We start from the raw sequence: 27389 nt of genomic DNA on the forward strand, positions 1-27389 counted from the left end.
TGAGAGAACCTGGACCCTTCATGAAATAAATTTCTCTCACGTTCCTTGTCTCAGTGCCTCCGAATGAATGAACATTCACGCAACATAAATAAGATCCATCGTAGGATTGAGACCACTTAGAAAATTCTGTACCATTAATAGTAACAACATTGGTAAGATTCTTCCAATATAGTACATGATCCTGCAAACCCAGACATCCTAAAGTTACATTAACAGTTGCATTCCTTTCTAAAGAGATGGGCACTCTCCTAGATGTACCACTAAAAGATATGTTTGTTGATGCATTCAATATGATTAGCTCTTGACTCTCCAACATACTGAGAAGCATTGTTATAAAACTGAATTTGTTCCCCTCTCCAAGTGGCTAATTGTAACACAGGAGGATCCGGGACACAGGTCCAAATGATCTCACTCCAGACCGGTTGTGACATTAACGTCATTGTGGCTAACAGTTGGCAGAGCCACAACATAGACGGTTGGTTCTTGTGTGTTGGGATTATTAGCATCTTCCTCATCTTCCAGCGAACGATTCACATTGGCCAATTCTTGTTCTTCCTCTTTTTCTTCCACTTGCTGGATGAATTGCACTGGTAATCATCGTGGTTCATTGTGGATTCTGGAAAAGACACAAGCATATCCTTTCCCCCACATTAATACAGGTTCAGGTCTATACCATTGATGAGTATTTGGATCTTTCCACTTGGCCTGAGCAAATTTTTTCTTATCATTATCTTCCAGAAGCGATCAGCTGCACTAGAATCATCCTTATTTAAATTTTTTAAATTTTGGACAAATAAGGCATGAGATAATAAATCCTGAGGTGTCTGTTTATAGACCTCCCTACTAACACCCGTTTTCTTTTGATGTATGAAGCATAACCTTCAAGGTCTGATAAACTCTCTCCATAATAGCTTCTCCTTTTGGATTATATGGAATTCCAGTAACATGCTTAATATCAAATGTATTGCAATAGTTTTGAAATGTTTTACCGGTACATCCTGAGTCATTATCAGTCTTATAGGATTGTGGAATACCAAATTGAGCAAATTGACTAAGATAATGGCGCAATACATCCTTAAAGGCATCACCAGTTTGTAAAGTTGCAAAGATCAGGCCTGAAAATGTGTCCACTGAAACATGAATAAATTTCAATTTTCCAAATGAAGGTTCATGAGTAACATCCATTTGCCATAATTCATTAGGAAGGAGTCCTCTTGGATTAACCCCAACAGAAACTATTCTGGAATGAGTTGCACAGGCAGGGCATTTTTTTTTGCATGCTTGATGATGTTCTTTCTTTCTTTCTTTCTTTCTTTCTTTCTTTCTTTCTTTCTTTCTTTCTTTATTGAATCACTGTGGGAAAGGTCACAGAGCTTTCAGGTTTAGGTCTCAGTCATGCAAATATCAAACACATTTCCCTTTACCAATACTTATTTTTTACCATGAAGAACCCCAATAAAACCCCACCCCCCACCCCTCCCAGTCCCTGTGGGGCAGATGAATTCTAGTTAACACTCTATCTGCTTTGATTAGATTCATTGTTTCAATAAAAGATTCACCACTATTATTTAGAGTTTACCCCCCCCCAAATCAGACATGCTGAAAAAGCATTGTGAAGTGATTTGCTTTCTACAGCTGGGTTCAAGAATTAAATGTTGGTTTTGGATTTCTGCTATTTTACTTATTGACCCTGGAAGTATTTCTACTGAAAGTCAGATAGTTAAGAAATTGGTTTCTGTGCTCTGGAGTCATGGCCTTACTGGAGAGCCGCTAGTGGGGGGCAACTGGTGGCCTCGGTAGGGCGTGAAGGGCGGACTGAAACGTCCCCCTTCCCATGAGGTTTTAGTCGCCCCCACTCCCCCGGCTCATACCTGCTGTCCACAAGGCTCCCATGCGGCCGCCATCTTTCTTTCCAGAGGGAGGAGGGCGGAAGGGACCAACACCCTTTCCCCTCCGGGCAGACATGATGGCCTGGATTAACGCATAGTCCTTTCACTTTTCTGCTCCAAGCTGCTGGGTTCTGCATTAAGTCCTTGTGCTTCTGGGGCTGTGGCCGTGCTGGAGAGCCGCTCGTGGGGGGCAACTGGTGACCTCGGTAGGGCGTGGGCAGGGCATTTTTTAACAATTAATTGTGCTTCCTCTCTAGTAAGTCCAAATTGATATTGCAAGGCTTTTTCATTTTGATGATGTAATTTATGTGACTGTTCAGATATAAGAACAGCATGAAATCTAAGAACAAGGTCTACTTGCTCATTGCCCTCAGATAAAGGACCTGGTAACCCCGAAGGAGCTCTGATATGTCCCACATAGACCCTACAGGTCCAGCTTTCAAGCATTGCTGAATATTAATAAACAAAGTAACAATGGGAGAGGTTCTCTTTTGAGGCAAAATGGCTGTTTCTACTGCTGCCAAATTTTTAGCTATATAGCAGCTATCCTTAAAAATATTCAAAGGAGGGGCTGGAGCGATAGCACAGAGGGTAGGGTGTTTGCCTTGCGTGTGGATGACCCGGGTTTGATTCCCAGCATTCCTATGGTCCCCTGAGCACCTCCAGGAGTGATTTCTGAGTGCATGAGCCAGGAGTAATCCCTGTGCATCGCCGGATGTGACCCAAAAAGAAAAAAAAATTTCAAAGGTTCTTCTCATAATTACAAAGTTTTCCAAATAGCAAATAATTCACTCTGCTAAGCAGATGCAGTAGAAATAGTAGAAATAGTAGAAATACAGTTGTAAACAACTGTAGTTTATCTTTCACAACTATGATAGCAAATCCTTTAGAGGTGCCATCAGTAAAGACAGTTAAGGCACCTGCAATAAGAATCTTTTTAACAACATGGGGAAAGATAAAAGATATTTTTAAGGCAAATTGTAACAATTTATGACCAGGATGATTATCAATATTTCCAGTATATCCTAAAAATGCTAGCCCCTAAGAATCTTCCATAGAGAATAACCAGTCTACCTGTTTTTTATTTTAGGGTACCACAATTACTGAAGAATCCATAGCAAGCAATGATTGTGATCTTTTTCTTCCAGAAATACTTAATTCACTACAAGCTTCTATATAAGTTAATAATGTTTTAGAAGGTAAAATGGAATAATGTATCCATTCCAAAGGCCCATCTTGCCATAAGACAGCAGTAGGCATGTAATTAGTAGGACATATGCATAAGTAAAATGGATTATTATAATTCAAGCATTTTTGCTGAGCTGCTTGAAGAGCATCCTCCATTACTTCTAATGGCAAGGAAGCTTCAAGAGTTAACTCCCTGGGGGATAAAAGATCAGCATCTCCTTTTAATATATCAAAAAGAGGTTTTAATTCCCCAGTGGTTAATTTTAAAACAGGTTAAATCCAATTAATATCTGTAGATAAGTGAGGAGTAGGAAGGTCCGCCGACCTCAATGATATACTGCCACGTCATGGCAAGGGGGTGGCAATGGTGCCAACTGGTGAAGAGTGAACCAACAGGTACAGAGATGCAGGCAGGTGCAGGGCTGGACTCCTTGCATTGACTGTGTCAATCTGGCCAGTACTTTCTATATGTGAGCAGCACATCCATGCACGAGGTGTGTGGTGTGTTCATCAGCATGCAGATCATTACAACGTGCCACCCACATGGCAGAGCCTGGCAAGCTACCCGTGGCATATTCAATATGCCAAATACAGTAACAAAAATGGACCTCATTCCTCTGAACCCTGTAAGAGCCCCCAATATGGCAGTATAGAGAAGGACAAACAAGGAGAGGTTGCTAAAATCTCAGGGCCAAAATAGGCTGCCAAAACTAAGAAGAACTAAAATGGCCATCTGCAATTTTAACGCATGTACACTGGCATCAGAAGCATTCATCGAGGATCTAATGATGCAAGCACAGAAGACCAAGTATGACATCATTGGATTGGTCAAGACGAGAAGGCATTGATCACATCACTCCAGTTTCAACACTGGAGAAGAACTGTTCCTCGAAACATGCGACAGTAGAGGCATCAGTGGTGTCAGTGCCCTCTTCAACACAAACTTGGCCATGAACATTGGTTCATTTGAATGCCTAACAACCTGAATCAGATGCATACATTTGAATAGATGTGGGTCATTGATGGCTGTTTCTATTTTTGATTTCTATGCACCAACATCCAACTATGATGAAGAAGAAATTGAGAAGTTCTACATGGAGCTGAAGACGTTCTATAAAGAAGACCACATCTTCTACAAGGTCATTGTCGGCGATTTTAACGCCAAGATAGGACCAAGAAGGTTGTTCGAAGAACTCCACATTGGGACCCACAGCCTAGAATGGAACGAACAGGGTGAGAGATTGTCTGAGTTAATCAAGACCATCCATGGTAACTCGCAGTTCGAGAAAGCCGAATCTAAACATTGGACATGGGAGTCTCCCGGTGAACAGTTCCACAGTGAAATTGATCACATCATATTCAAACAACAGTTTTGCCTTACCAATGTCGCTGTTGTCCCAAAATTCCAAATGGGATCAAACCACCGTCTCCTTTGTGCAAAATTCTACTTCACAGAGCGAGGAGAAAGGGCTTCGAAGTTTAAGATGAAAACTCCCAGAACAACCACCAAATGGGAGCTCTTTGGCACTATTGCAGCAATATGAGAAGATGCTGTCGTTGACAACATCAACAAAGAATATAAATGACTGGTTCAGCACCTTCATGATTGTGCAAGGAATGCAGAGAGAGAGACAGAGACAGAGACAGAGACAGAGACAGAGAAAGCTGCAAAAAATTCCCGTCTTCAGAAGCTCTCGAGCTCATTCGCCAACATGATTTGGTATGAGCCTCAGGCAATCACAAGGTAACGTACAAACTCGAAAAGCTGTGCAGAGAAGCGATAAAGGAAGACCTTAATAAGAGAAGAGCAGCAGTGTTGGCTGATGTGGCAGAAGCTGGGAAAAGTATTCGCAATGCCTGCCTGTCCTTCGCCAACTACAAGACCAAGATGACTGCCCTCCAACGTCCTGATGGATCTACCACATCTTCCAGAAGGGTAATGAAAAAGGTTATCCATGACTTCTACTTGGATCTCTCCAAATTCCCCAGGATGGCTATGTCATTCCCAGCATTTTCCCTTCCGAAATCCAATATGCCATTTTGTTGGTAAAGAAGCGTATAGCACCCGGTCCAGACAAGGTCAAACCTGAACACCTGAAGAATCTGCTGCCAGTACTCATCATTTCACTGGCTTGGTTCTTCACATGCTGTCTGAATGCAAGGTTCCTTCCCAGTGGAAAACCAACAGGACTGTTCTTTTGTACAAGAAGGGAGACATCCATGACATTGGCAACTATCACCCAATCTGCCTGTTGTCCGTTGTCTACAAGTTATTCACTTGAGTTATCCTGAATAGGATTGGCAGAACACTAGATGAAGGACAACCATGCAAGCAAGCAGGGTTCTGAAAAGGATTCAGCACGATTGACCATATCCACACCAAGCTCATTGAGGTTTTGCAAGAGTTCAAGATGCCACTCTGTCTAATGTTCATTGATTTAAAGAAGGCCTTTGATTCTGTTGAGACTGAAGCGATTATCGAAGCCCTAGCCAAACAGGGTGTTCAAACTCAGTACATCAGGATCCTCCATGAGTTGTATCACCACCAGGATCTCACCATTCTTTTTAATTAATTAATTTATTTTTATTTTTGGGTCACACCCGGTGGTGCTCAGGGGTTACTCCTGGCTCTGCACTCAGGAATTACCCCTGGCGGTGCTCAGAAGATCATATGGGATGCTAGGAATCGAAGTCAGGTCAGCCACATGCAAGGCAAACTCCTTACCCGCTGTGCTATCGCTCCAGCCCACCATCTCACCATTCTTCAAGGAAGCGATCATCAACGTAGAGACATTCGACAGGGTGATACCATTTCACTGAAACTCTTCAGTGCCACCCTCAAGAACATCATGTGACGATTGGAATGGGAGGGAATGGGAGTGAAGATAGACTGTTGGCAACTACATCACCTCCACTTCACTGATGACATCATTCTTCTAATAACACCAAATATCAGCCAAGCAGCACAAATGCTGGCCGACTTCAACCGTGAATGTGGAAAGGTTGGACTGTAGCTGAATCTCACAAAGACAATGTTCATGAGAAATGGACCAGTTCCTGATGTTCCATTTGCTCTCAATGGAACAGACATCTCTGAATGCAGCAGTTGCGTGTACCTAGGTTAAGAATTCAACATGACAAATGACCTGGCACCTGAACTGCACAGGAGGAAGAGAGCGGCATGGAACGCCTTCAAGATTCAAGAGTGTCAAAGAAGTGGTTAAGAAGATGAAGAATTTCTAGCTCCGGGCACATCTCTTCAACTCCGCCATTCTTCCTGCACTAACATACGCCTCAGAGCTGGGCCCTACAAAACAGGATGAGAACACTATTCGGGTCTCCCAAAGAGGAATTGAAAGAACTATGCTTGGAATACCACATTTCACTCAAGTGAGAGAAGAAATCCATAGCTCCAACCTCCATTGATGATCAAGAATCAGGGACGGGGGCTGGAACGATAGTACAGCGGTTAGGGCGTTTGCCTTGCACGCAGCTGACCCAGATTCAATTCCCAGCATCCCATATGGTCCTCTGAGCACTGCCAGGGGTAACTCCTGAGTGCAGAGCCAGGTATAACCCTTGTGCATCGCCGAGTGTGACCCAAAAAGAAAAAAAAAAGAATCAGGGATGCTGTTTCATTTGCCAAGGCATTAAAAACCAGATGAGCTGGACACGTAATGCGATTTAGAGATGACTACTGGACTAGAGCTGTTACCGACTGGATTCCACGGGACGTCAAAAGAACATGTGGCTGCCTACCTATGAGATGGTCAGACTTCTTCGTCCAAATCCTGAACAAACGGTTTGAGGCTCTTCATGTTCCTGGAGCGAGATGCCATTGGGCTACACTAACACGTGACAGGGACAAATGGAGATGTTACTGGCACCTGCGCTCGAACTAATCAATAAGCAATGGGATGACAAGTAATACAAGTAATACAAGTATTTTTTTAAAAAATTTTATTAGTGAATCACCGTGAGGTACAGTTACAGACTCACAAACTTTTGTGCTTTTCAGTCATATAATGCTCAAGTACCCATTCCTCCACCAGTGCCCATTCTTCACCCCCAATGATCCCAGTATCCCTCCCACGCCCCCTCACCCCCTCAGCCCCCTCCACACACCCCCGCCTCCGTGGCAGGGCATTCCCTTTTGTTCTCTCTCTCTCTCTCTCTCTCTCTCCTTTTGGGTTTTGTGGTTTGCAATAGAGGTATTGAGTGGCCATCGTGTTCAGTCTATAGTCTACTTTCAGCATGCATCTCCCATCCCAAGCAGGTCCTCCAACCACACTTTACTTGGTGTTCCCTTCTTTATCTGAGCTGCCTTTTCCTCCAGAAGATACAAGTAATTTTTGATAATCATTTAAAGTTTTCAAACAATCTCTCTGGATTTGAACTTTTTGTGGCACAATTCGGTCCTGTAATAATCTATAACCCAAATATTCATAGGGGGCTTTCCATTGGATTTATCTGGTGCTACTACAAGCCCCATTTCTTAAGATTATCTTGTAATGCCACATATGCTTCTTTTATTAAATCTTCAGTTTTAGCAGCCATAAGAATATAATCCATATAATGTATTATCATGACCTGCTTAAATAATTTTCTTACAGGCTGAATAGCTTTAGCTACAAACTTTTGACACCAGGAACGGGTGTTTTTTCATTCTTTGGGGTAAAACAACCCAATGATAATGTTCATAAGGTTTTTTTGGTAAATTAATAGTAGGAACACTAAAAGCAAAGCGACAGCAATCTTTTTCTTGCAAAGGTATAGTGAAAAAGCAATCTTTTAAATCCAAGACAACTTTGTAATACAAATCAGAAAAAGCTATAGGACTTGGCAGGCCAGGTTGCAGAGCTCCCATAGTCTGCATAGTGTCATTAATAGTTCTAAGATCTTGTAGCAACCTCCATTTATCAGATTTCTTTTTTATTACAAAAATAGGTGAATTCCAGGGAGAATTAGAAGGCACTATATGTCCTAACTTTAATTGTTCTTGAACTAACTTTTCTGGAGCCGCGAGCTTTTCTTTATTAAGTGACCACTGCTCAACTCAGACAGATGTATCAGAAAGCCAAACTATTGGTCTGCTCGCTCAACAGTGACCTGGTGGGTGGGGGGTTGGGAATCCAGGTAGGGTGCGGCAAAACCCACACCCATTTTCTGTTATGCCTAGCTGCTTCTTTACAGAAATTATAATAATTGGACTTCCTTAACAGGTAGTCTCCTTCCGCAAGCACCGCTTGTGCCAGCTGTTTCCAATCATTGGGATGAAGATTTTCTTTTGTTACCTGCTTCATAATAGTAATAGTATAAGTAGCATATGGTCCATATTATGAGCAGGCCAACTTTAATTCTTTAATTTCCTTGAGGGTAAGACTATTATGCACACAGTTTCCTGCGCATTCAGTCTTTTTTTTATTATTATTATTAGTGAAACACCATAAGGTACAGTTGTAGATTTACAATTTTTTGTGTTTGGGTTTAGATTATACAATGATCAAATACCCATCCCTCCACCAGTGCCCATTTTCCACCACCATGGATAATATCCCTCCCACCCCCATCTCTCCCATCCCACCCTGCCTCTGTGTCAGGGCAATCCCTTGTGTTCTCTCTCTCCTTTTGGGTGTTGTGGTCTGCAAAAGAGGCTTTGAGTGGCAAACATGTTCAGTCCATAGTCTACTTTCAACATGCATCTTCCCTCCTGGGAGGATCCTCCAAACATCCTTTATTTGGTGCTCCCTTCTCTATCTGAGCTGCCCTTTCCCCTAGAATGCCTGGCTGGCCTCTAAGCTATGGAGTAATCCTCCTGGTGCTTATCTCAGCTATTCTTGGGCATTAATCTCATATTTTGTTACTTTATATTCCCCAGATTAATGCAATCTTTCTATGTCTATCCCTCTCTTTCTGACTCATTTCGCTTAGCATGATACTTTCCATGTTGTACCACTTGTACATAAATTTCATGACCTCATCTTTTCTAACAGCTACATAGTACTCCATTGTGTAGATGTACCAAAGTTTCTTTAACCAGTCATCTGTTCTTGGGCATTCAGATTTCTTCCAGTTTCTGGCTATTGTAAAGAGTGCTGCAATGAACAAACAAGTGCAGATGTCACTTCGACTATACATTTTTGCCTCTCTGGGATATATTCCCAGGAGTGGTATTGCTGGGTCAAATGGGAGCTCAATTTCTAATTTTTTGAGCATCATCCATACTGTTTTCCAGAAGGGCTGAACCCATCGATATTCCCACCAGCAGTGAAGAAGTGTCCCTTTCTCGCCACATCTGCGCCAGCATCGGTTGCTTTTGTTCTTTTGGATGTGGGCCAGTCTCTGAGGTGTGAGATGATATCTCATTGTGGTTTTGATCTGCATCTCCCTGATGATTAATGATGTAGAGCATTTTCTCATGTGCTTTTTTGCCATTTGGATTTCTTCTTTGAGAAAGTTTCTGTTCATTTCATTGCCCCATTTTTTGATGGGGTTGGATGTTTTCTTCTTGTGGAGTTCAACCAGTATTTTGTATATCCTTGATATCAACCCCTTGTCAGATGTGTATTCGGCGAATATCCTTTCCCATTCTGTAGACTGTCTTTGTATTTTGGTCACTTTCTTTTGAGGTGCAGAAGCTTCTTAGTTTAAGATAGTCCCATTTATCTATCTCTGTTTTCACTTGCTCGGCCAGTGGTGTGGCATCTTTGAAGATACCATTAGCTTCAATGTCATGGAGGGTTTTGCCAACTTTGTCTTCAATGTACCTTATGGTTTCTGGTCTGATGTTGAGGTCTTTAATCCATTTTGATCTTACTTTTGTACATGGTGTTAGGCAGAGTTCTGAGCCCACTTTTTTGCATGTAGCCATCCAGTTCTGCCAGCACACTTTGTTAAAGAGGCTTTCCTTACTCCATTTCACATTACTTGCACCTTTATCAAAGATTAGATGATCATATGATTGAGAGGAGATGTCATTGTATTCAACCCTATTCCACTGGTTTGCAGTTCTGCCTTTGTTCCAGTACCATGCTGTTTTGATTATTACTGCTTTGTAGTACAGTTTGAAGTTAGGGAGGTTGATTCCTCCCATTTTCTTTTTCCCAAGAATTGCTTTAGCTATTTAGTATTCGGGGGCTTACTGTTCCATATAAATTTCAGGAGTGTTTGCTCCATTTCTTTGAAGAATGTCATGGGTATCCTTATAGGGATTGCATTGAATTTATACAATGCTTTCAGTAGTATTGCCATTTTGACAATGTTAAGTCTCCCAACCCATGAGCAGGGGATATTTTTCCATTTCCTCATGTCCTCTTTTATTTCCTGAAGTAGCAGTAGTAGTAGTAGTTTTGTAGTTTTCTTTGTACAGGTCCTTTCCTTAGTTAAGCTGATTCCTAGGTATTTGATTTTCTGGGGCACAATTGTGAACGGGATTGTTTTTTTCATGTTGCTTTCTTCTCTCTCACTGTTTGAGTATAGGAAAGCAATGGACTTTTGGGTATTGATTTTATACCCTGCAACTTTACTATACAAGTCTATTGTTTCTAGGAGTTTTTTGGTGGAGGTTATTGGGTTCTCTAAGTATAGTATCATATCATCTGCGAATAGTGAGAGCTTGATTTCATCCTTTCCTACCTGAATGCCCTTAATATCTTTTTCTTGCCTAATCACTATTGCAAGTACTTCCAGTACTATATTGAACAGCAGTGGAGATAGTGGGCATCCTTGTCTCATCCCTGATCTTAGAGGGAAGGCTCTCAGTTTTTCCCCATTGAGGATAATGCTTGCTGTAGGCTTGTGGTAGATGGCTTTAATTATGTTGAGGAAAGTCCCCTCTATACCCATTTTGGCTAGGGTTTTCATCATAAAGGGGTGCTGGATCTCGTCAAATGCTTTCTCTGCATCTATTGATATAATCATATGCTTTTTATCTTTTCTTTTGTTGATATGATGGATTATGTTGATTGATTTCCGAATGTTAAACCATCCTTGCATCCCTGAGACGAATCCTACTTGGTCATGGTGTATGATCTTTTTGATGAGTAGTTGGATTCTATTTGCTAATAGTTTGTTGAGGATCTTTGCATCTGTGTTCATCAGGGATAGCGCATTCAGTCTTAACGGAATATAGAGTAAATTCCCTGACATCCTCTCCTTCTGCCAGAGCCGTTGCAATCGCTTCCTCTCACACAGATTGCCTTTCAGAATATGAAGGAAAAGGCTGAGTGTTTGCCTCTTGAATCTTCTTAATGGGAGTAACAGTTAATTTTTGTAACTGATCTGCTATAAGTACTTTCTTCTTCTAAAACAGCTACTATAGGAACTATGGGAGCCGGAAGCACTATCCTTTGTTCTCACTCCTTCTTAGTTTCTATTTTCTCCCTTTTCTCTTCAGTAACACATTTTTTTTCTGTTAGCAGATTCCTTCCATAATTAATTTCCAGAGAGCAAATTTCCAGAGAGCAAAAGTCTACTGGAGTCTTATCAGGACCACAATTATTAAAATGCTGCTGGAGCTCTTTGACCTACTTGTTTCCAAATTTGCTCATTTAGAATTCCTTGGTTAGGAAACCAAGGAGAAACATTATGTACATGCTGCAAAAATTTTACAATCTGACTTTCTTTTACTTTAAATCCTCTACTTTGAATCAATAAAGCGAGCGACTGTGCAGTTTTTTGGTTACCTAACTGCTCCCCCATTTTACTCCTTATGTATTTTACAATTTCCCATGGTTTCTTTTTTCTTGCTTGGCCAAGCAAATTTCTCTTACCTCTATTACTTACCTCTCATAAGCCTGAGTCATTAATGCAGTTGACCGTCTTACGGGTGCTCTCTGTAGTCCTCCTGCCTTTAGGTCCCTCTTCGGGCGCCACCTGCCGCGTCCAGTGCAGCTAAGTCAAACAGGGTCCCCAAGGCGGAAGGGAGAAGGGCAATGGGGTCAGGAGGACTGACAAGCAATGTTCATGCAGTGTCTTTATTGAACAAGCAACAGACTTTTATAGGTCTCTAGAAGGAAACATACATTGGAAAAATATACAGGAATGTTCAGGATTCATAAGTTTAGAATGTACTAGGTTTCTAGACATCAATGATGTTTTTCTATAATTACATAGTTTCCATCATATTTTCTTTGGTCTTATATTGATATACCTTAGCAACATGTTCTGCCACAAGAACGGGAAAGAGCCTGCTAGAAAAACAAGAAAGTCAGTCCTTAGATTGTGTAACCCCAAGACAATGGTCTCTATAAACCAGCCTTTAGACAACATGTCCCTGGGACAAGAACTTTCTTATTAATAACTAGCACAGGCTCCCAACAGTCCCCCGAGTACTGCCAGGAGTATTCTTGAGTGCAGAGCCAGAAGTAACCCCTGATCATTGCCAGGTGTAACTCAAAAAAAACAAACAAACATTTCAGTGTTTTTGTCAAGGGATTTGGCTCTGAGGTAGAAGAGTTTGCTTTGTATGTGTGAGGCTCTGGGTTAAAACACAACTATACAACAATAACAACAACAAACCACAATACTGGTGCATTGTATTGCTAACTCCAGACCTGATGTAGCGCCACAGGACTCATCTTCACAATTGCCTCATCAATCCTAATTTTTTTCCTGACAGTGAAATACATGATTTTGATTATCTATGATTTCTGTAGTACTTCCCTGCCTAGTATGCATAGAAAATTCTTTCAGAGCTATTAATCCATACCCTTCCAATTATCTATAAATGCTCTACTCTAGCCAAAGCAACAGACTTTTATAGGTCTCTAGAAGGAAACATACATTGGAAAAATATACAGGAATGTTCAGGATTCATAAGTTTAGAATGTACTAGGCTAGAGTAGAGCATTTATAGATAATGACTTTTGCCTCTGCTTTTATTTCTAGTCAAAAGACCGTTTTTCAAAGTTCTACATGGATCACCATATTCATCCCCAAATTCCCTCAGACTACACCATTATAGTTAACCCTGTCCTCCTAAACTTAACCACATGCAACCTCTGACCTGGGTGCCATAGCGATAGATTTTCTCTTACAAATGTCACTGAAAGAAACCGCAGGACATAATCTTTCTTTCTTTCTTTCTCCCTTTCACCCTTCCTTCCTTCCTTCCTTTCCTTCCTTTCCTTCTTTCTTCTCTCTCTCTCTCTCTCTCTCTCTCTCTCTCTCTCTCTCTCTCTCTCTCTCTCTCTCTCTCTCTCTCTCCCCTACCCTCCTTTTGGGCATTTGTGATACAGATACTGAAAGGTTATCATGTATATCCCTTTACCTACATTCAACACTCAGTTTTGGTCCAGAGTGATTATTTCCAACTGTTATTTATCCTAACTGACAGGGTGTAGTATTTTGCATGCAACTTCTTCTCACTTAGCACAGTGAATTTTGAGACATGTTTTTTGTTTCCCAATCAACTTGTTTTCACTATGGAGTAGTGTCCTTTTGTACAGATATTACATTTGAGTTGGGAGTTTCTTTCCAGGAACTTGCCCGTTTCACTGAGGCTGTGTGTGCAATTTATGGGCATATGTTTGTTTATACTGATCCTTTGTCATCCTTCCATTGCTGCAAGCTCAGCAGTGATGTCCCTGGGTCATCATTTATTTTAGAAATTTTTCTATCTTGCCAATAGATCACCCCTTGAAATGTTATTAAAAAATCTCTTTTTTCTCTCTAACAAGTTTTGGCACCATGACTGCAACCCTTGATGATCAGTATAGCCAGGCACATATGTAACCCCTGTCATTGCCACAACAACATTAACAATAATGAAGGGGGAAGGAGAAAAAATAAAGAAAAAGTATTAGGTTTTCTATTTGTGTATTTTGTTCTGTGTTTTGCTTTTGTTTTTAGGGTCATACTTGGTGATGCTCAGGAATTACTCCTGGTGATTCCCAGGAGACTTGGGTCAGCTGCATACAAGGCAAGGGCCTTAACTGCTGTTCTATCTCTCTGCCCCCCAAAACAGTGTATGTTTTTCATTTTTATTTTGTACCTAAACTCAAGGGTGTGTGGGAGCTACCCCATATTCAGGCAGATGATGAGATCCAGGGATCAGAACCCAGAGTCACATACATGTAAGCCACGTACTCCTCCACTGAGACATCACCTGCCTGGAGTTGTTTGTTCCAGTGGTATGAATTGGTAGGAGACTGAAGGCACAGTGGAAGAGGTTTTGATTTAAAAACTAAGACTAATGCTTCATGCTCTACTGAGGTCACAAGTTGCCCCCCACGAGTGGCTCTCCGGCACAGCCATAACACCAGAAACACAGAAACCAATCTCATAATTATCTGGCTCTTTGCAGAAATCCCTCCTGACTTACCTAGTAAAATATCAGAAATCCAAAACCTCATGGCCACTATTGCGGCCTCGTGACATCATATGGTTCTCATAACCAGCTATAGAAAACAAATTATTTCACAATGCCTTTTCAGCAATTCTGATTGTTGGGGGGAAATTCTAAACAATAATGGTGCATCTTTTGTCGAAATAATGAATGTAATCAAAGTAGAGAGAGTTAAGTAGAAATCATCTGCCTCACAGGCATTGGGAGGGGTGGGAGGGGGTATATTGGGGTTCTTGGTGGTAAAAAATAAGTACTGGTGAAGGGAAATGTGTTTGATCATTGAATGACTGAGACTTAAACCTGAAAGCTTTGTAACTTTCCCCACAGCGATCCAATAAATAAATATAAGAAAAGAAAAAAATAGACTAAGGGGCCAGAGATATAGTACAGTGGAGTAAGGTACTTTCTGGTCCTCACACATAACCAAGAATGACACCTGAATGCAAGGCTAGGAGTAAGTCTTGATCACTGCCTTGTGCCCCTCAAACACACACACACACACACACACACACACACACACACACATGGACATACACATGCAAACTGAGACTGAAATGCAGGTTTCTTCCCCAGTTATGAAAAGAACTTTAACAAACTCCTTAAGTCTTGCTTTAATCAATTTACTGGTGAAAAAGAAATAAAATAGCCATCAAAAGCTTTCTATGAAGATTTGACATAATGTAAACAAAGTATAAGGCTATATTAAATATAAAATAAAAGGTGTTATGATGAGTCCTAGGCAGGGCACATAATCAAACTGGAATGAGATCCCTGAGTTCAGAGGACAATTTCCCTAAAAGACTGACAACTGTTGGCGTTCCCAGGGGCCAAGAAGAGAACTTAAAGCATGGTGTGCCTTGCCTTTGACATGCCAAATAAGTATGAATTTTAAGTGGCACTTGGTTAGTTTTACAGGAGGACAGTGCAGTATCCAAGATCTTAAAAATCTGGAACTAAGACACACAGGACAAAAAAAAAGAGTTTAATAATAGGACTGTTTCTTTCCATGCTATGCTATTAGCTTCCTTGTTTTCACTTTCTCTGGTTCAGTGAGTATCAACCTGAGGATCCTTTTTCTTTCTTCCGGAATATATTCTCCTATCTGAGCAGGTGCTGCCACATTCCCTGACCCAGAAGGAATGGTGTGACCTGAGTGCCCCACCCAAAGTGACTCTATCCTCTTCCTAATAAATCTATCACCTATGATCACTTCCTCCCACCGGGTCTTGGCCCAGTCTCTCCATCCCAAGTGAGGTTCTCATGCACTGTGTGGAGTGTTGAACCAGGTCCAGGTACCCTTGTGGGACTGGGATGGAATGGAGGTAGAGAAAACAAGAGCTCCTGAGAATTTTCCTCCAAGGAACGTCTCATCCTCAGAGAACAATCCTCAAGACCCTCTGGAAAGATTGCTTACGGCTAACATGTTGTTTCTTGGCAACGGGAGTAGTTCCAACGTGTTCCAAGGAAAACAGCATCCTCCCTGAGGATTCGCTGACCCTGATGCCAGCCGGGATGGTTGGAGACAGGACTTCCTCCTGAAGTGGCCATGACCTGGAATTTCTTCCGACTGACTTGCCAGTGGCAGGTTTTTGTTCTATTGTGACATGAACCTCAGACTTGTCAGGTTGCCACCCGGATAACTTTTTCTCCCCTGCAGCAACCATTGCCTCTTGAACAATGGCCTTCAGGTGGGAGATCTTAACTGGGACACGGTGATGGAAGGGAGCGTGGGCAGGGGGGGAAAGGAGCCAACGTCAGCCTGGGCTTCAGGGTCTAGCACCCACCACCCTGGAGCTGAATCTCTTTGGAGGGGCCCAAGGCTCTGCCAACCGGTCCCGCTGCCTTCCTCTTCACCTTCCCTTTGTAAAGCGCACCCAGCCCGCTGTGGAGGCGAACTCTGCTGGTCCCGCTGATGAGCAGCTATGCTGCAGGCCAAGCCTGGGCCCAGAGCCTGACTAGGGCCAGGTCACGTGACCCCCCCCCCGCACGAGGGCGCGCGGGGAGGCGGGGCGCGGGGGGCGGGGGCGCGCACGACCGCGGCCGCGTTGCCCGGGAGCCGGGGGCGGGGCGGCCGGCGCGGCAATCATGGCGGCAGCGGCCTGGAGCTCCGACACCGGCGAGGCCGTTTACCGCTCCCGGGACCCTGTGCGCAACCTGCGCCTCCGGTAGCCCCGCGCCCCAGCCCCGACCGTGTCCTTCCGGCCCAGTGGACTCCTGCGTCTGCGTCGCTCACTCCCGCCGCCCCCCCTCACCCCCCACCCCGCCGACTCCCGTGCACGCGCCGCGTCCAGCCCCCAGGGCGCCCCTCAGGGCCCGTTGCCCCCCAGCATCGAGCCCGCGCCGCTTAGCATCACTGTCCGCCCTAGCACCCCGCGCCCCGCTGCCTCCTCTCGCTCCTCTGCGCGCGCTCCCCAGTGCTCGCGGCACCCTGTTCCCGCCTTCATCTCCTGACCCTCCTTCCCGACAGCGTCCACCTGCAGAGAGTGACCGCCAGCGCCTTCCTTCGAGACCCGCCCGCTGCCCAGGCCGGGAAGGACCTCCTGGGCTTGGCCGCCTTGTGGCCCCAAGCAACAGCCAGTGGGTGTCTGGGGGAGATGAGGCCCCTTGGGGTGTGGGCAAGGGGCTGGGCGGGTGCCCACCTGGTCAGACCCCGCAGAGCCAGGGCTGGACTGCAAGGAAAGGCCACGGGGCCCGAGCGCCTGCACAGAGCCACGGGCCCGTGGGTGGGAAGTGTGGCAGCCAGGCTTGAGGTCCAGACCTCCTCACATGATTCTGTGGGTGCAAGTGGGAGAAGGAAGAGGCGATTCCTGCCCTCAGGATACTCATCTGAACTGTGGTCAAAAGTAGTGCAGTGAAACCACCCTCCGTTAGAGATGGTATTGAGAAATGCTAGTTGTTGAGTGTAAACAAGGAATAGTCTCAAGTGTTACAGAGTGTGATTTCAGAATGTTTAGAAATTTCCATGGATATCCAAATAATACCATAGCATTTGTTTTTTTGGTCAGGGCATAGTGGTCCACACCCTAAAGCACTGTAGCACTGTTCTCCTGTTGTTCATCGCTTTGCTCTAGCGTGCACAGTACTGTCTCCATTGTGAGACTTGTTGTTACTGTGTTTGGCATATTGAATACGCTCAGGGGAAGCTTGCCAGGCTTTGCCCGGCGGGCGAGATACTCTTGGTAGCTTGCCGGGCTCTCTGAGAGGGACGGAGGAATCGAACCTGGGTCTGTGCAGTGGGTTGCGTGCAAGGCAAAGGCCCGACCTGCTGTGCTATGTCAAGGTCAACCACATTCTAAATATAAACAAATCATTTTAAAAAGGGCTGTTAAGTTGGGGTCTTCTTGGAAAAGTGGGATGTTCACAAAATCTATGTGCTTGAAAATTGCCTTATGTGGAAGTCAGGACGATGAGGATAGAGGACCTGATACTTTGCTAGTTCTGGGGTTTCTACTTTTATCGTATCCGTTTGAAAATGGTTCTCGTAAAAATGTGGGCAGTAGATTTTGAGCACTTGTCTCTGAAAAAGCATACTCAGCCAGGGCTACGTTCTAATCAGTTTCTTTAAATAATCACTTATTTGTTTTCCTGCTTTCCTTTGACTGCAACTCTCTTGTAATCACAGTGTGTTTGAAGCTAAATATATGACTCAGGGGCATTCATGACCAAACGTGCCATGCCAGGGTACCTTTCTAAGTCAGTGGAAACAGTCAGGATGGAAGAATTGCACTTCAGGGTCTGTGGCTGAAGTACACGAAAGCCTTCCGTGACCATTTGGTTTCATTCAGATCAGAGGAGAGAAGAGCACTTCTTGGGGCCTAATTTCAGATTCTCCGCATATCCGTGGCCTTCTAAGCTTTGTGTAGAGTACTTAATTGTTCACTGGCGCCCAGCTGCTTTGGTGGAAAGCCTGAAGCTTTAGTTGTAAGCAAGTGCAGAGCGAGGAGTGGTGCTGATTTACCTCAGACATCTATCTCCTTGTTTTCTCTGAAGGTGGCCACCGGCCTGATGAAGATGAAAAGGAGGAGGTCGAGATTGGGTGGCAGGAGAAGCTCTTCAGCCAGGTGAGCACGTGTCCCTCGTCTGCTGCATGTCCCTGCCCTTGGCCCCTGGTGGGGGAAGATTCTTGAGATGGATCTTATCAGACTGAGTTGTAAGAGGTTGTAGGACTTTAGAGCCCCCCTTGTGTGTTACTGTGGGTACGTAACCTAGCAACCAACATGCCCAGCATCCTGCTCACAGACCGGTCTGTTCCCTGTCTGGGTCACATGCCACCTTTTACTGCAGACTTGGAATTCACAATCTCTTTGGCCCCAGATTTCCTTGGATTATTTACTTGGCCCCCTTGCCTAGACATCAGCCTTCCAGAAGAGAACAATCCCCAGATGCCCATCTTCAGCATCCCTGCTCCCCTATTCTCCCTGCACCCCGACTAGGCTGTGTCTCCACCATGGGAAAATGGGTACAGATAAACCGGAACTGACTCCGGACCTGTACGGTCTCATCATACCTGTAGGGCAGATTTCATTGAGCAGCCGAGGAAACATAAGTGTGATGTTTCTCAGTCAGATGTGTTTCTTTATGAGCTCAGTTCGAAGTGGATCTGTACCAAAATGAAGGTGCCTGCCAGAGCCCCTTGGATCATCAGTACCGGCAGGAGATCCTGAAGCTGGAGGGCTCGGGGGGCAGGAAGAACAGGCGCATCTTTACCTACACGGACTCCGACAGATACACCAGCCTGGAGGAGGTATTGCTCTGCCCAGGTCCCCTAACGTCCTTCTCCTCTGCCTCCCTGGGTCTTGCCCCTTCACTGCCTGTTTCTGTATCAAGGTGTTGTGTCTGGTGCTCTTTGTAGCCAAGCAGAGTGGAGAGGGCAGTGCAGAGCACGGCAGCCTCTCCATGGGTACCAGCTAGACAGCAGTGGGGGCTGGCAGTTTCTCTGATGATAGACTGGACGCTGCTAAGGGGAGAAGCAGCCCCCGGGCTGGTTTCCTTCTGGCATTTGAGCTGGAACCTATAGATGAGGTGTGGAGCCATGAAGAGAGAGTTCGTGGTGGGATTTGGCCTCAGCATTGCATGGGTTTGAAGAGGAATTCAGTGCAGTCTCAGGGTGTGGACCGGTCCTGTTTGCCCATCTGACCCCAGCATCATGGATTGTCTTATACTCGGTTAGTCCCTTTTTACGCGCTCCCTTTTCTCAGAGATTTGAAAGTGCTCCGGGGAGGGTGAATCAGATGCCTCTGATTGTGGTCTCTGCCCTTGCAGATCTGTGCTGGAGCAGGTGTCAGGGTTGTTGAAAGTTGCTGCTGTGATGGAGAGAGCTGTGGGTCAGCAGCGCATGGCCTGTGGGTAGTCTTGGGGAAATGTGAATGTAGTGACAGCTGTGCTCGGTCTCCTCTCAAAGCTCCGCACAGAGTCCTTTGTGTCCTTTGGCGTCTCCTGGCCTGTTGTGAGCGTCAGCCTCCCCACACCACTCACTGGCGTTTTGTTGCCAATTTTGCCAAGACTGCAGGCCTGTGTAGGCCCAGGCAGAGGCCGACACACTGCTGCAGCCTGGGGCAGACCAGAGTGTGACAGGGTTGGGTTTGGACCCTTGTGCCCATCCCCCTCTGCTCTGGGCGTGCCTGTGAAGGTCTGTTCCTCTGAGGCCCAGGCCTAGATTCTGAGGTCAGACCCTGCCTTCAGCTCTCTGTGCGCGGGACACTGACCGGAGGGCTGAGCCAGGGCTGCTCTTTCCCCAGCACTGTCAGAAAATGACCACCGCAGAGCACGAGGTGCCATCGTTCTTGGTGGAGCGAATGGCCAATGTCAGGCGGCGCCGGCAGGACAGGCGAGGGATGTGAGTGTGGGGGCTCAGGGGCACATGGTCCTTCCTGGCCGGTGTTTCGGTTTGTCCACACCAGCGCTTCCTCCAGCACTGGGCCTCCCCTCCCTCGGAGTACCCCCCCCGCCGCCTCCTCCAGCATTTCCGGGGCCTGTTGGGGTGGGAAGTGACCCTGGCCTGGTGTGTGCTAGGGAGGGCGGCCTCCTCAAGTCCCGCATCATCACCTGGGAGCCTTCAGAAGACTTTGTCAGGAGCAGCCATGTGCTCAACACGCCCATGCAGACGATGTACATCATGGCCGACCTGGGGCCCTCTGGAAAGTGAGTGAGGCATCTCACGGCTCCCTTCCAGCCACCTCCTCTCCCCCCCTCCCCCCCCACCTCTGGCCTGATTCCATCCTCCTGGTTCTGTGGAGGAAGGGATTCTCCGTTCCTTGTGTCTGTTGTGCTCGGCCCAGAAGACACTTCGGAGGTGTTGTGTTGCTGCAGCCGTGACCTGCCCTGGCGGGGCTGAGTGTGGCTCCCTGGTGCTGGGGGTGAGCAGCCCCGCTGAGTCTGAGTGCGCCTCTGCTATGTTCTAGGCTGGGCTACAGGAAGTACGAACACGTCCTGTGTACCCTGAAGGTGGACAGCAACGGCGTCATCACGGTCAAACCCGACTTCTCCGGCCTCAAGGGCCCCTACAGGTAAGGAGGAAGCTGGGGCCGTTGGGCCATGTTCCTGGCTGGGCTCCGCTGTGCCTGCCTGAGAGGCTCAGAGCTCCTTTCCCTGGTGGACGGTTTCCATGCCCAGCCATGGGTCCCATCTGTTCCGGGTCCTGGTTTCTGCTAGAGATGGGCCGGCTGGTTCCTTTGCCCGGTTCTGAGAGCAACAGACTGTGAGGTGGAAAGAATCTGGACCACATGTGCGGATCCAGAATCGAATGCCGGCATGCCAAGAAAGGAAAAGGAAGAAAAGCTCTAACGAGGATGCTGGTTTCAGGGGAGAAACAGCCCCAAACCGTTGGGCTTTAGGTTTCTCGGTGACCGTGTTGGGGGATTGCTCCATGAGTCCAGCCTGGGGCCACACCCCCATCCCTCTGCTCACTGCCGTGATGTTGGGTTCTGATGGAGCGCGGCCTGCAGGCCTGGTCACTGGGGCACTGTCTGGTGCCCCCATTGGTTCCCAGTCACGGTCCATGTGTGCCTTTGCCCCAACAGAATCGAGACTGAGGGGGAGAAGCAGGAGCTGTGGAAGTACACGGTCGACAACGTGTCTGCGCTGGCGCAGCAGGAAGAGGAGGAGCGGGAACAGCGCGTGTTCAAGGATGTGAGAGCTGGTCTGTGCCGGGGATGGGCCTCAGTGCCGGTGCCGGGTCCGGATGAGGGGGTCGGCAGAGGGCCCGTCCCCAACATGGTCCGTGCTGCGTGAGGAGGCCTAGTGACCCGCCCCGCCATCTCTGATGCTCTGACAGTGCAGGTGTAGGAACAGTGGAATCATGGGGGCCATGTGTGGGCTCTGCCTTGCGTGATGCCGAGTCCTCCCCTTTATCTCCCCGAGACTGCGCTGCAGCCTGATGAGGTGCCACCCCTTCGTCCCTGCATCTTAGCAGTGGGTCCCCTGTCTGAGAACCTGAATGATATGAGGTTGGGGATCTGGGATGGTTCGATCCTTGGCCACTGGTACTTCTGCTTCACTTTCATGGTCAGGCCTAGCCCAGCGCCCTTTCCCTTGGTTTCTTCATTTCCCCAGGGAGCCCTGATCCCACCAGGTCACTCCTGAGCTTTCATTTGATTTGTTTCCTCAGCTTTATGGCCGGCACAAGGAGTATCTCAACAGCCTGGTGGGCACTGACTTTGAGATGGTGAGTAGTCGCTCTTGCAGCCGGCAGGCTGGGTCCGGTGGGCTGCTCTGGAGGGCTGAGTCGTAGAGCTCCGAGAGGCCCCCACACCTGACCTTTGGTGTCAGACGGAAGCAAGTGTGGCCCGAGCAATGTGACCCTGCTGGTGTTTTCAGGCTCTGTGTTGACACTCTCTCTGTGTGGTAGGGAAGGGCCGAGGGTATCCGCACACACCACGTAGGGTCAGTCCAGGGAGCGAGTTTGGGTGGCTGCAGTGAGTCAGGTCTGGGGTGGGAGAGAAGCATAAGGGATTTTCTCTTACTGTTCTCTAAACTCTGGTCATTTTAGTGTGTATCTGGTAATTTTTCACCTCTGGCGTTTGAATCAATTCGAAACTAAATATGATGAGAAGAAATGTCTTCCTAGAGCTTCATCTGGATGTTTTCCCTTGGTGTCCTGTAGACAGGGAACACTGTCCCTTATAATTGTGAGATAATTTGGACCTCCAAAGAAGCCGCTTAAGTTAGTTATTCTTTGTTGGCTTGTGTCCCCGCTTGGGGGAGTTCTGGTTCTTGGTGGAGAGAGAGGAATTCACACCCCTGTGGCCTCCTCCCCTCAGGAAAATGAACTTCTTGGTCTTCACATACTACGATAGCCACCACTGTTGTTGATGTTGTCAGTCAGACCATTTGAGGAGACACACACACACATCCTGCTAGGGGGACCTTGTCTCACTGGTTTCTGCCCTGGGTCCTCTGGAAGCTCAGGGACCCTCTGTCCCACGGGACACTGTAGTTTTCCTGTTGCTGTTCTCAGGTTCCCCTACACTCCTGCCCTTGGCCCTTCTTCCCTGCCTGACCAGTGACAGGTGGAAGGAAGCAGCTCTGTGGGAAAGCCGCCGGGTGGGGAGGATGTGGGGAGGACGCTCCATACAGAGGAACCAGTGTGACCTCTATGGTCGGGCCTTTGGGGGAGGGTCAGGAGTGGCCTCCCTCATCTTTCATCGGTCACCCCTTCTTCACTCAGCCCATCCCTGGTGCGCTACGGCTCTTTGTGAATGGAGAGGTGGGTAAGTGTCTTGTCTGAGGGGTGTGCTCTCTCCCTCACTCATGGGCAGGTAAGCTGGGCGGTACCCCCCCACCCCCGATCCCTCCCTGTGGGGTTGAGAGTCTACAGTGCTCAGAAAGTCAACCAGCATCTCCCCTGGGCGCTCAGCAGTTCCTGGCACTGAGGTGTTTGCTTCCAGGCAGGGCTGGGGAGGCCCGGTAGGTGTTGGTCCACTGAGGTGCCCGGAGCATAAACTGATGTGGCCTTTCTTGTTCTCTTAGTCTCAGCCCAAGGCTACGAGTATGACAATCTCTATGTTCACTTCTTCGTGGAGCTGCCAGCCTCCAGTAAGTAAGAGGCAGAGCCTTTCTGTGCCCATTCTCATAGTTTTTGAGAGGCCTGTAGTCCCGCTTCCTGCTTTCCCTTCTCCGCCTCTAACCCTGCTGCTCTGCCTCTCAAGGGTCATAGGTCACGTCCCATCCCAGTTGGCAGATCCTGTGGGGCTTCCCGCGTTCCCCTTCCTTGGTCTCTGAGAATCACTTGAGGCTTCACTTTCCTCACTGGAAGTCTTCTCTTGGCTCCGTGTCGCTTGGGGGTTGGCTCCTCAGCCTCTGTGGCTGCTTCCTGTTGATGTGAAACTCCGGGCAGCTGGGCTGAGCCTAGGCCTGGTTTTCTCCCTCTGTCTCTGTCTCATTGTGTCTGTCTCTGTCTCTGTCTGTCTGTCTGTCTCTCTCTCTCTCTCTCTCTCTCTCTCTCTCTCTCTCTCTCTCACACACACACACACACTTACAACAAACACACACACATACACATAAACACATACCTTTCCAGTGGCACCAGTTCATTCCATGGCTTCAGTATTTTTTTTTTTTTATATATCTGGGGTCAATCTATCTTGGACAAAACTATCTGGGGCCAATCTCTTGGGGCCAGTCTGTCTTGGTCCAAACTATCTTCTGCAAATCTCTCTTGTCCATCTATCTTGGACCACTCTAGGCTTCAGTATTCTTTTTATGCAACAGAGACCCTTACTTTTCCCTCTGGCCTTTGTCTGTCCTCATCTTCAGTGACCTCTGTTACTATCCCTGTGATGATGATCTGAGACCCCACAGTCCATCCTGCCTCACCCATACCCTGCTTATTATGCCTACAGTACAATGACTGTGACATAATTTCAGCTTGTTGCCAGCAACCCTGGTCCCATACTTTTCCCAGCTCCTGCAGCCCGACCCCCTCCCCAGGGCCTGGGAGCTGCCCCAAACCCTTCAGCAGAGAGTCCAAGCAACATTCTGGACTCTCTGCCCAGCTCCTGTCTCGCCTCGGGCAGCACTGTCTTTCTGACCTACCGCTCTGTCCTCTCTTACTCCCTCTTCTGCGCAGTTGCACATGTTCCATCACTAGATCGGGCTTTCAACAGAGAATTTGTGTCTCTTAGCTTATAGTCACAAAACTTGGAGGCACAGTCACAATCTAAATTAGTGGCCCTGGCCCCACTTATATTTGGAGTTACTCAACTCAGTACTGACTGAAGTACTCGCTCCACGCATCTGGGCTTTTTTCTTCCCAGTCAATGAGATGTCTCAGAGATATCCAAGGAACCGTGGACAGCTAGGGAAGTGTGAGGTGACCAGGACTGACTGCCCAGCTGGGAGCGGGTGTGTGAGAAACCCGGCCCATGTCCCTGATCAACCCCTCCCCGGTGCCCTCGCTCTCAACGGCCTTTTCCTTCCAGACTGGTCAAGCCCCGATGTCCATCAGCTCTCAGGAATGACACAGACCTGCGTCACCAAGTCTGTGGGAATGGTATGGCAGGGAGGGAGTTCCTGGTGGGGATGGGGCTGGGCTGGGCGTGGTGGCCGTGATGTCCCTGAAACCCTCAGCCAGGCCAGGCTCAGGGTGGACTCTGCGGGGTGCCTGGCCCAGCTCCACCCCTGTCTTTGGTGTAGAACAGCTTGTCCTGGTGTCCCTGCCCCTCCGTCTCCTGTTCCCACCTGGAGCAGGAGTTGGGCGGGTTCCCCAGGAAGGGTCATTGCCCCCCACGTGGAGAGTCTTTGTCTCGGGACACTGTCCATCCTCCAGGACAAGGTGGCACACTTCTCCTGCCCTTTCTCATGGGAGGCCTTCTTCCTGCAGCAGGACGGAGCTGAAGGTGAGTTGGGCTCAGGGGCAGTGGCTGGGGCCGGCTCGGAGCCCCCAGGGGAGGTGCGTGACCTTGAGCCTTTCCTGCTCACAGATGCTGCCCTGGAGTGGCCGGTGCTCTACTGTGAGGTGCTGTCCCTGGACTCCTGGCAGCGGTACCGTGTGGAGGGCTACGGTGCTGTGGTTTTGCCCACCACCCCAGGTGACCGCTGCGCCACCCCTCGGGCAGACTGGACTGTCCATGCACAGCTCCTGGGGGACCTGAGCAAAGGGCAGCTCGTGTGTGGGGACCTGCCCTGCGTCTCTCTGACGTGTGCGGCCCTCAGAGACGGGTGGTGCGGCCCGGGACTCTGGGGTGCTTGGAAGGACAGAACACCAGGGACTTTGGGGTGACATCCTGTTCCCAGCTGAGGGCCAGACTGGCACAGAGCGTGACACCAGTTCTCAGTGCCTAAGGTGGAGTGAGGGACACTGTCAGCACAGGGGCAGCAAGGGCTGGGGACAGGAGAGTCATCCCTGGTTTCCGGGAGCAGCGGGAAGAGCTGAGACGTGTTTCCAGGGCCCTCCAGCACCTCGGTCAGCTGCAGGGGCACCTGTTGTCACAGCGCCGCTGGACCGAAGTCTGGGCCGCAGTCTGTGAGGGAGCCCTGGCTTGACCCCCAGTCACACTCTGTCCCTGCACAGGTTCCCACACGCTGACGGTCCCCACATGGAGGCCACTGGAGCCCGGCACGGTGGCCGAGCTGAGGCGGTTTTTCATTGGTGGGTCTCTAGAACTGGAGGACATCTCCTATGTGCGGATCCCCGGAACCTTCAAGGTGACCGTGATGTTGGGGACATATCCTGCGGGGGCGAGGTACCTCCCGGGGCGAGGTACTTCCGGGAAAAGGCGGGATGGCTTGAAGGCCCTGGACTGGATGGGGCTTCACCTTGGCCCAACCCTTGCTTCTGGCCAGCGCCAGCAGGAGTGTGAATGTTGCTCCTAGGGGGTCCCAGGAAACTGCTCTGGCCCCCAGGACTGGCGGCTGGTGGTGTGGAGTCGAGGGCAGTTGGGGGTGCTCTTCTGGGGGCTTCCCAGGAGTGGGGTGGGGATTGGGCACCCACCCCAGCAGGGGCAGCTAGAGGGTGCACCCTGAGGCTGTTCCCCATTTCCTCAGGGGCAGCGGCTGAGCCGATTCGGGCTGCGCACGGAGACCACGGGCACCGTCACCTTCCGTCTGCACTGTCTGCAGCAGTCCAGGTGGGTCCCGCCCTTGGCCCTGTGGCCCCTGGATCCCGGGTGTCCTGCCCCCTCACTTCCTGTCTGCCTCCCCTGCAGGGCCTTCCTGGAATCGCGTTCCCTCCGCAGGAGGATGCAGAGCGTGCTGGACCGGCTGGAGGGCTTCAACCAGCAGAGCTCGGTTCACGCGGTGCTTGGTAGGTGCCCGCCCCCGTGGCGTGTTCCCAGCCCTCTTGGCCAGGGCTGCTGACCACCCGTCCCATCTCCCTGCAGAGGCCTTCCAGAGAGCCCGGCGCCGCATGCAGGAGGCCCGAGAGAGCCTCCCCGCGGACTTAGTGAGCCCCTCGGGAACCCTGGTCTCCTAGCCCAAGGTCTGCCGATTTGGACACTGAAGCTCAGCATATGCCCTGAGCCCGGCTCAACCTCATTGCTTGTGTGAGGAGCAGTGGCCCTGGAGGGGCCCACCTTCCTCGGACCCACAGGAGGTCCTCTCCCTCCTTGAAACAGCAGGGAACCCTCCCTCTTCCCATCCCCCTCATGTTGGGGTTTCTGAAGGGGTGGGCCAACAACTCGGACCCTGGGGTGGAGCCATTTTGGGGTCCCCTCTTGAGTTCTGTCCCATACAGTAGCCCCAGTCCCAGGGATAAGAGGCAGCTGGCCAGAGAGCTCAAATTCCGGCCCAGAGTCTCAGACTCCCCACTCCAGGGGCAGGGGTGCAAAGTGACCTCCATGGTGCGTCTGTCTGTGGATCAATGCAGCACTTTCTGCCAGAGAGTAGGTTCACCTGGCACTTGCCTTACACTGGCCAAGGCCAGTAGTGCATTCCCCAGCACCAGCAGGAATGATCCCCAAAGGCAGGATGTAAAATGAACAGCCGTATGTGAATGGGGTCTGATACCTTTTATTGGGGGTCTTTCGTAC

The 27389-nt window shown here is 48.3% G+C and overlaps 1 protein-coding gene across 1 annotated transcript; it reads left to right on the forward strand.

The window, feature by feature from the left end:
* Positions 1–16455: 16455 nt before the first annotated feature.
* Positions 16456–26855, forward strand: MKS1 (MKS transition zone complex subunit 1). The gene is made up of 18 exons (XM_056127757.1): positions 16456–16589; positions 16892–17001; positions 18415–18485; positions 19013–19168; positions 20163–20260; positions 20437–20565; positions 20826–20930; positions 21444–21552; positions 22031–22087; positions 23090–23132; positions 23392–23457; positions 24843–24913; positions 25190–25259; positions 25344–25451; positions 25934–26067; positions 26407–26489; positions 26568–26665; positions 26742–26855. Exons 1-18 carry the CDS (start codon positions 16510–16512, stop codon positions 26831–26833), a joined length of 1680 nt encoding a protein of 559 aa, XP_055983732.1. The 5' UTR covers positions 16456–16509; the 3' UTR covers positions 26834–26855.
* Positions 26856–27389: the final 534 nt, after the last annotated feature.

Source organism: Sorex fumeus, unplaced genomic scaffold, assembly GCF_029834395.1.
Source record: "Sorex fumeus unplaced genomic scaffold, SorFum_2.1 ptg000063l, whole genome shotgun sequence".
Classification (NCBI taxonomy): Eukaryota; Metazoa; Chordata; class Mammalia; order Eulipotyphla; family Soricidae; genus Sorex; species Sorex fumeus.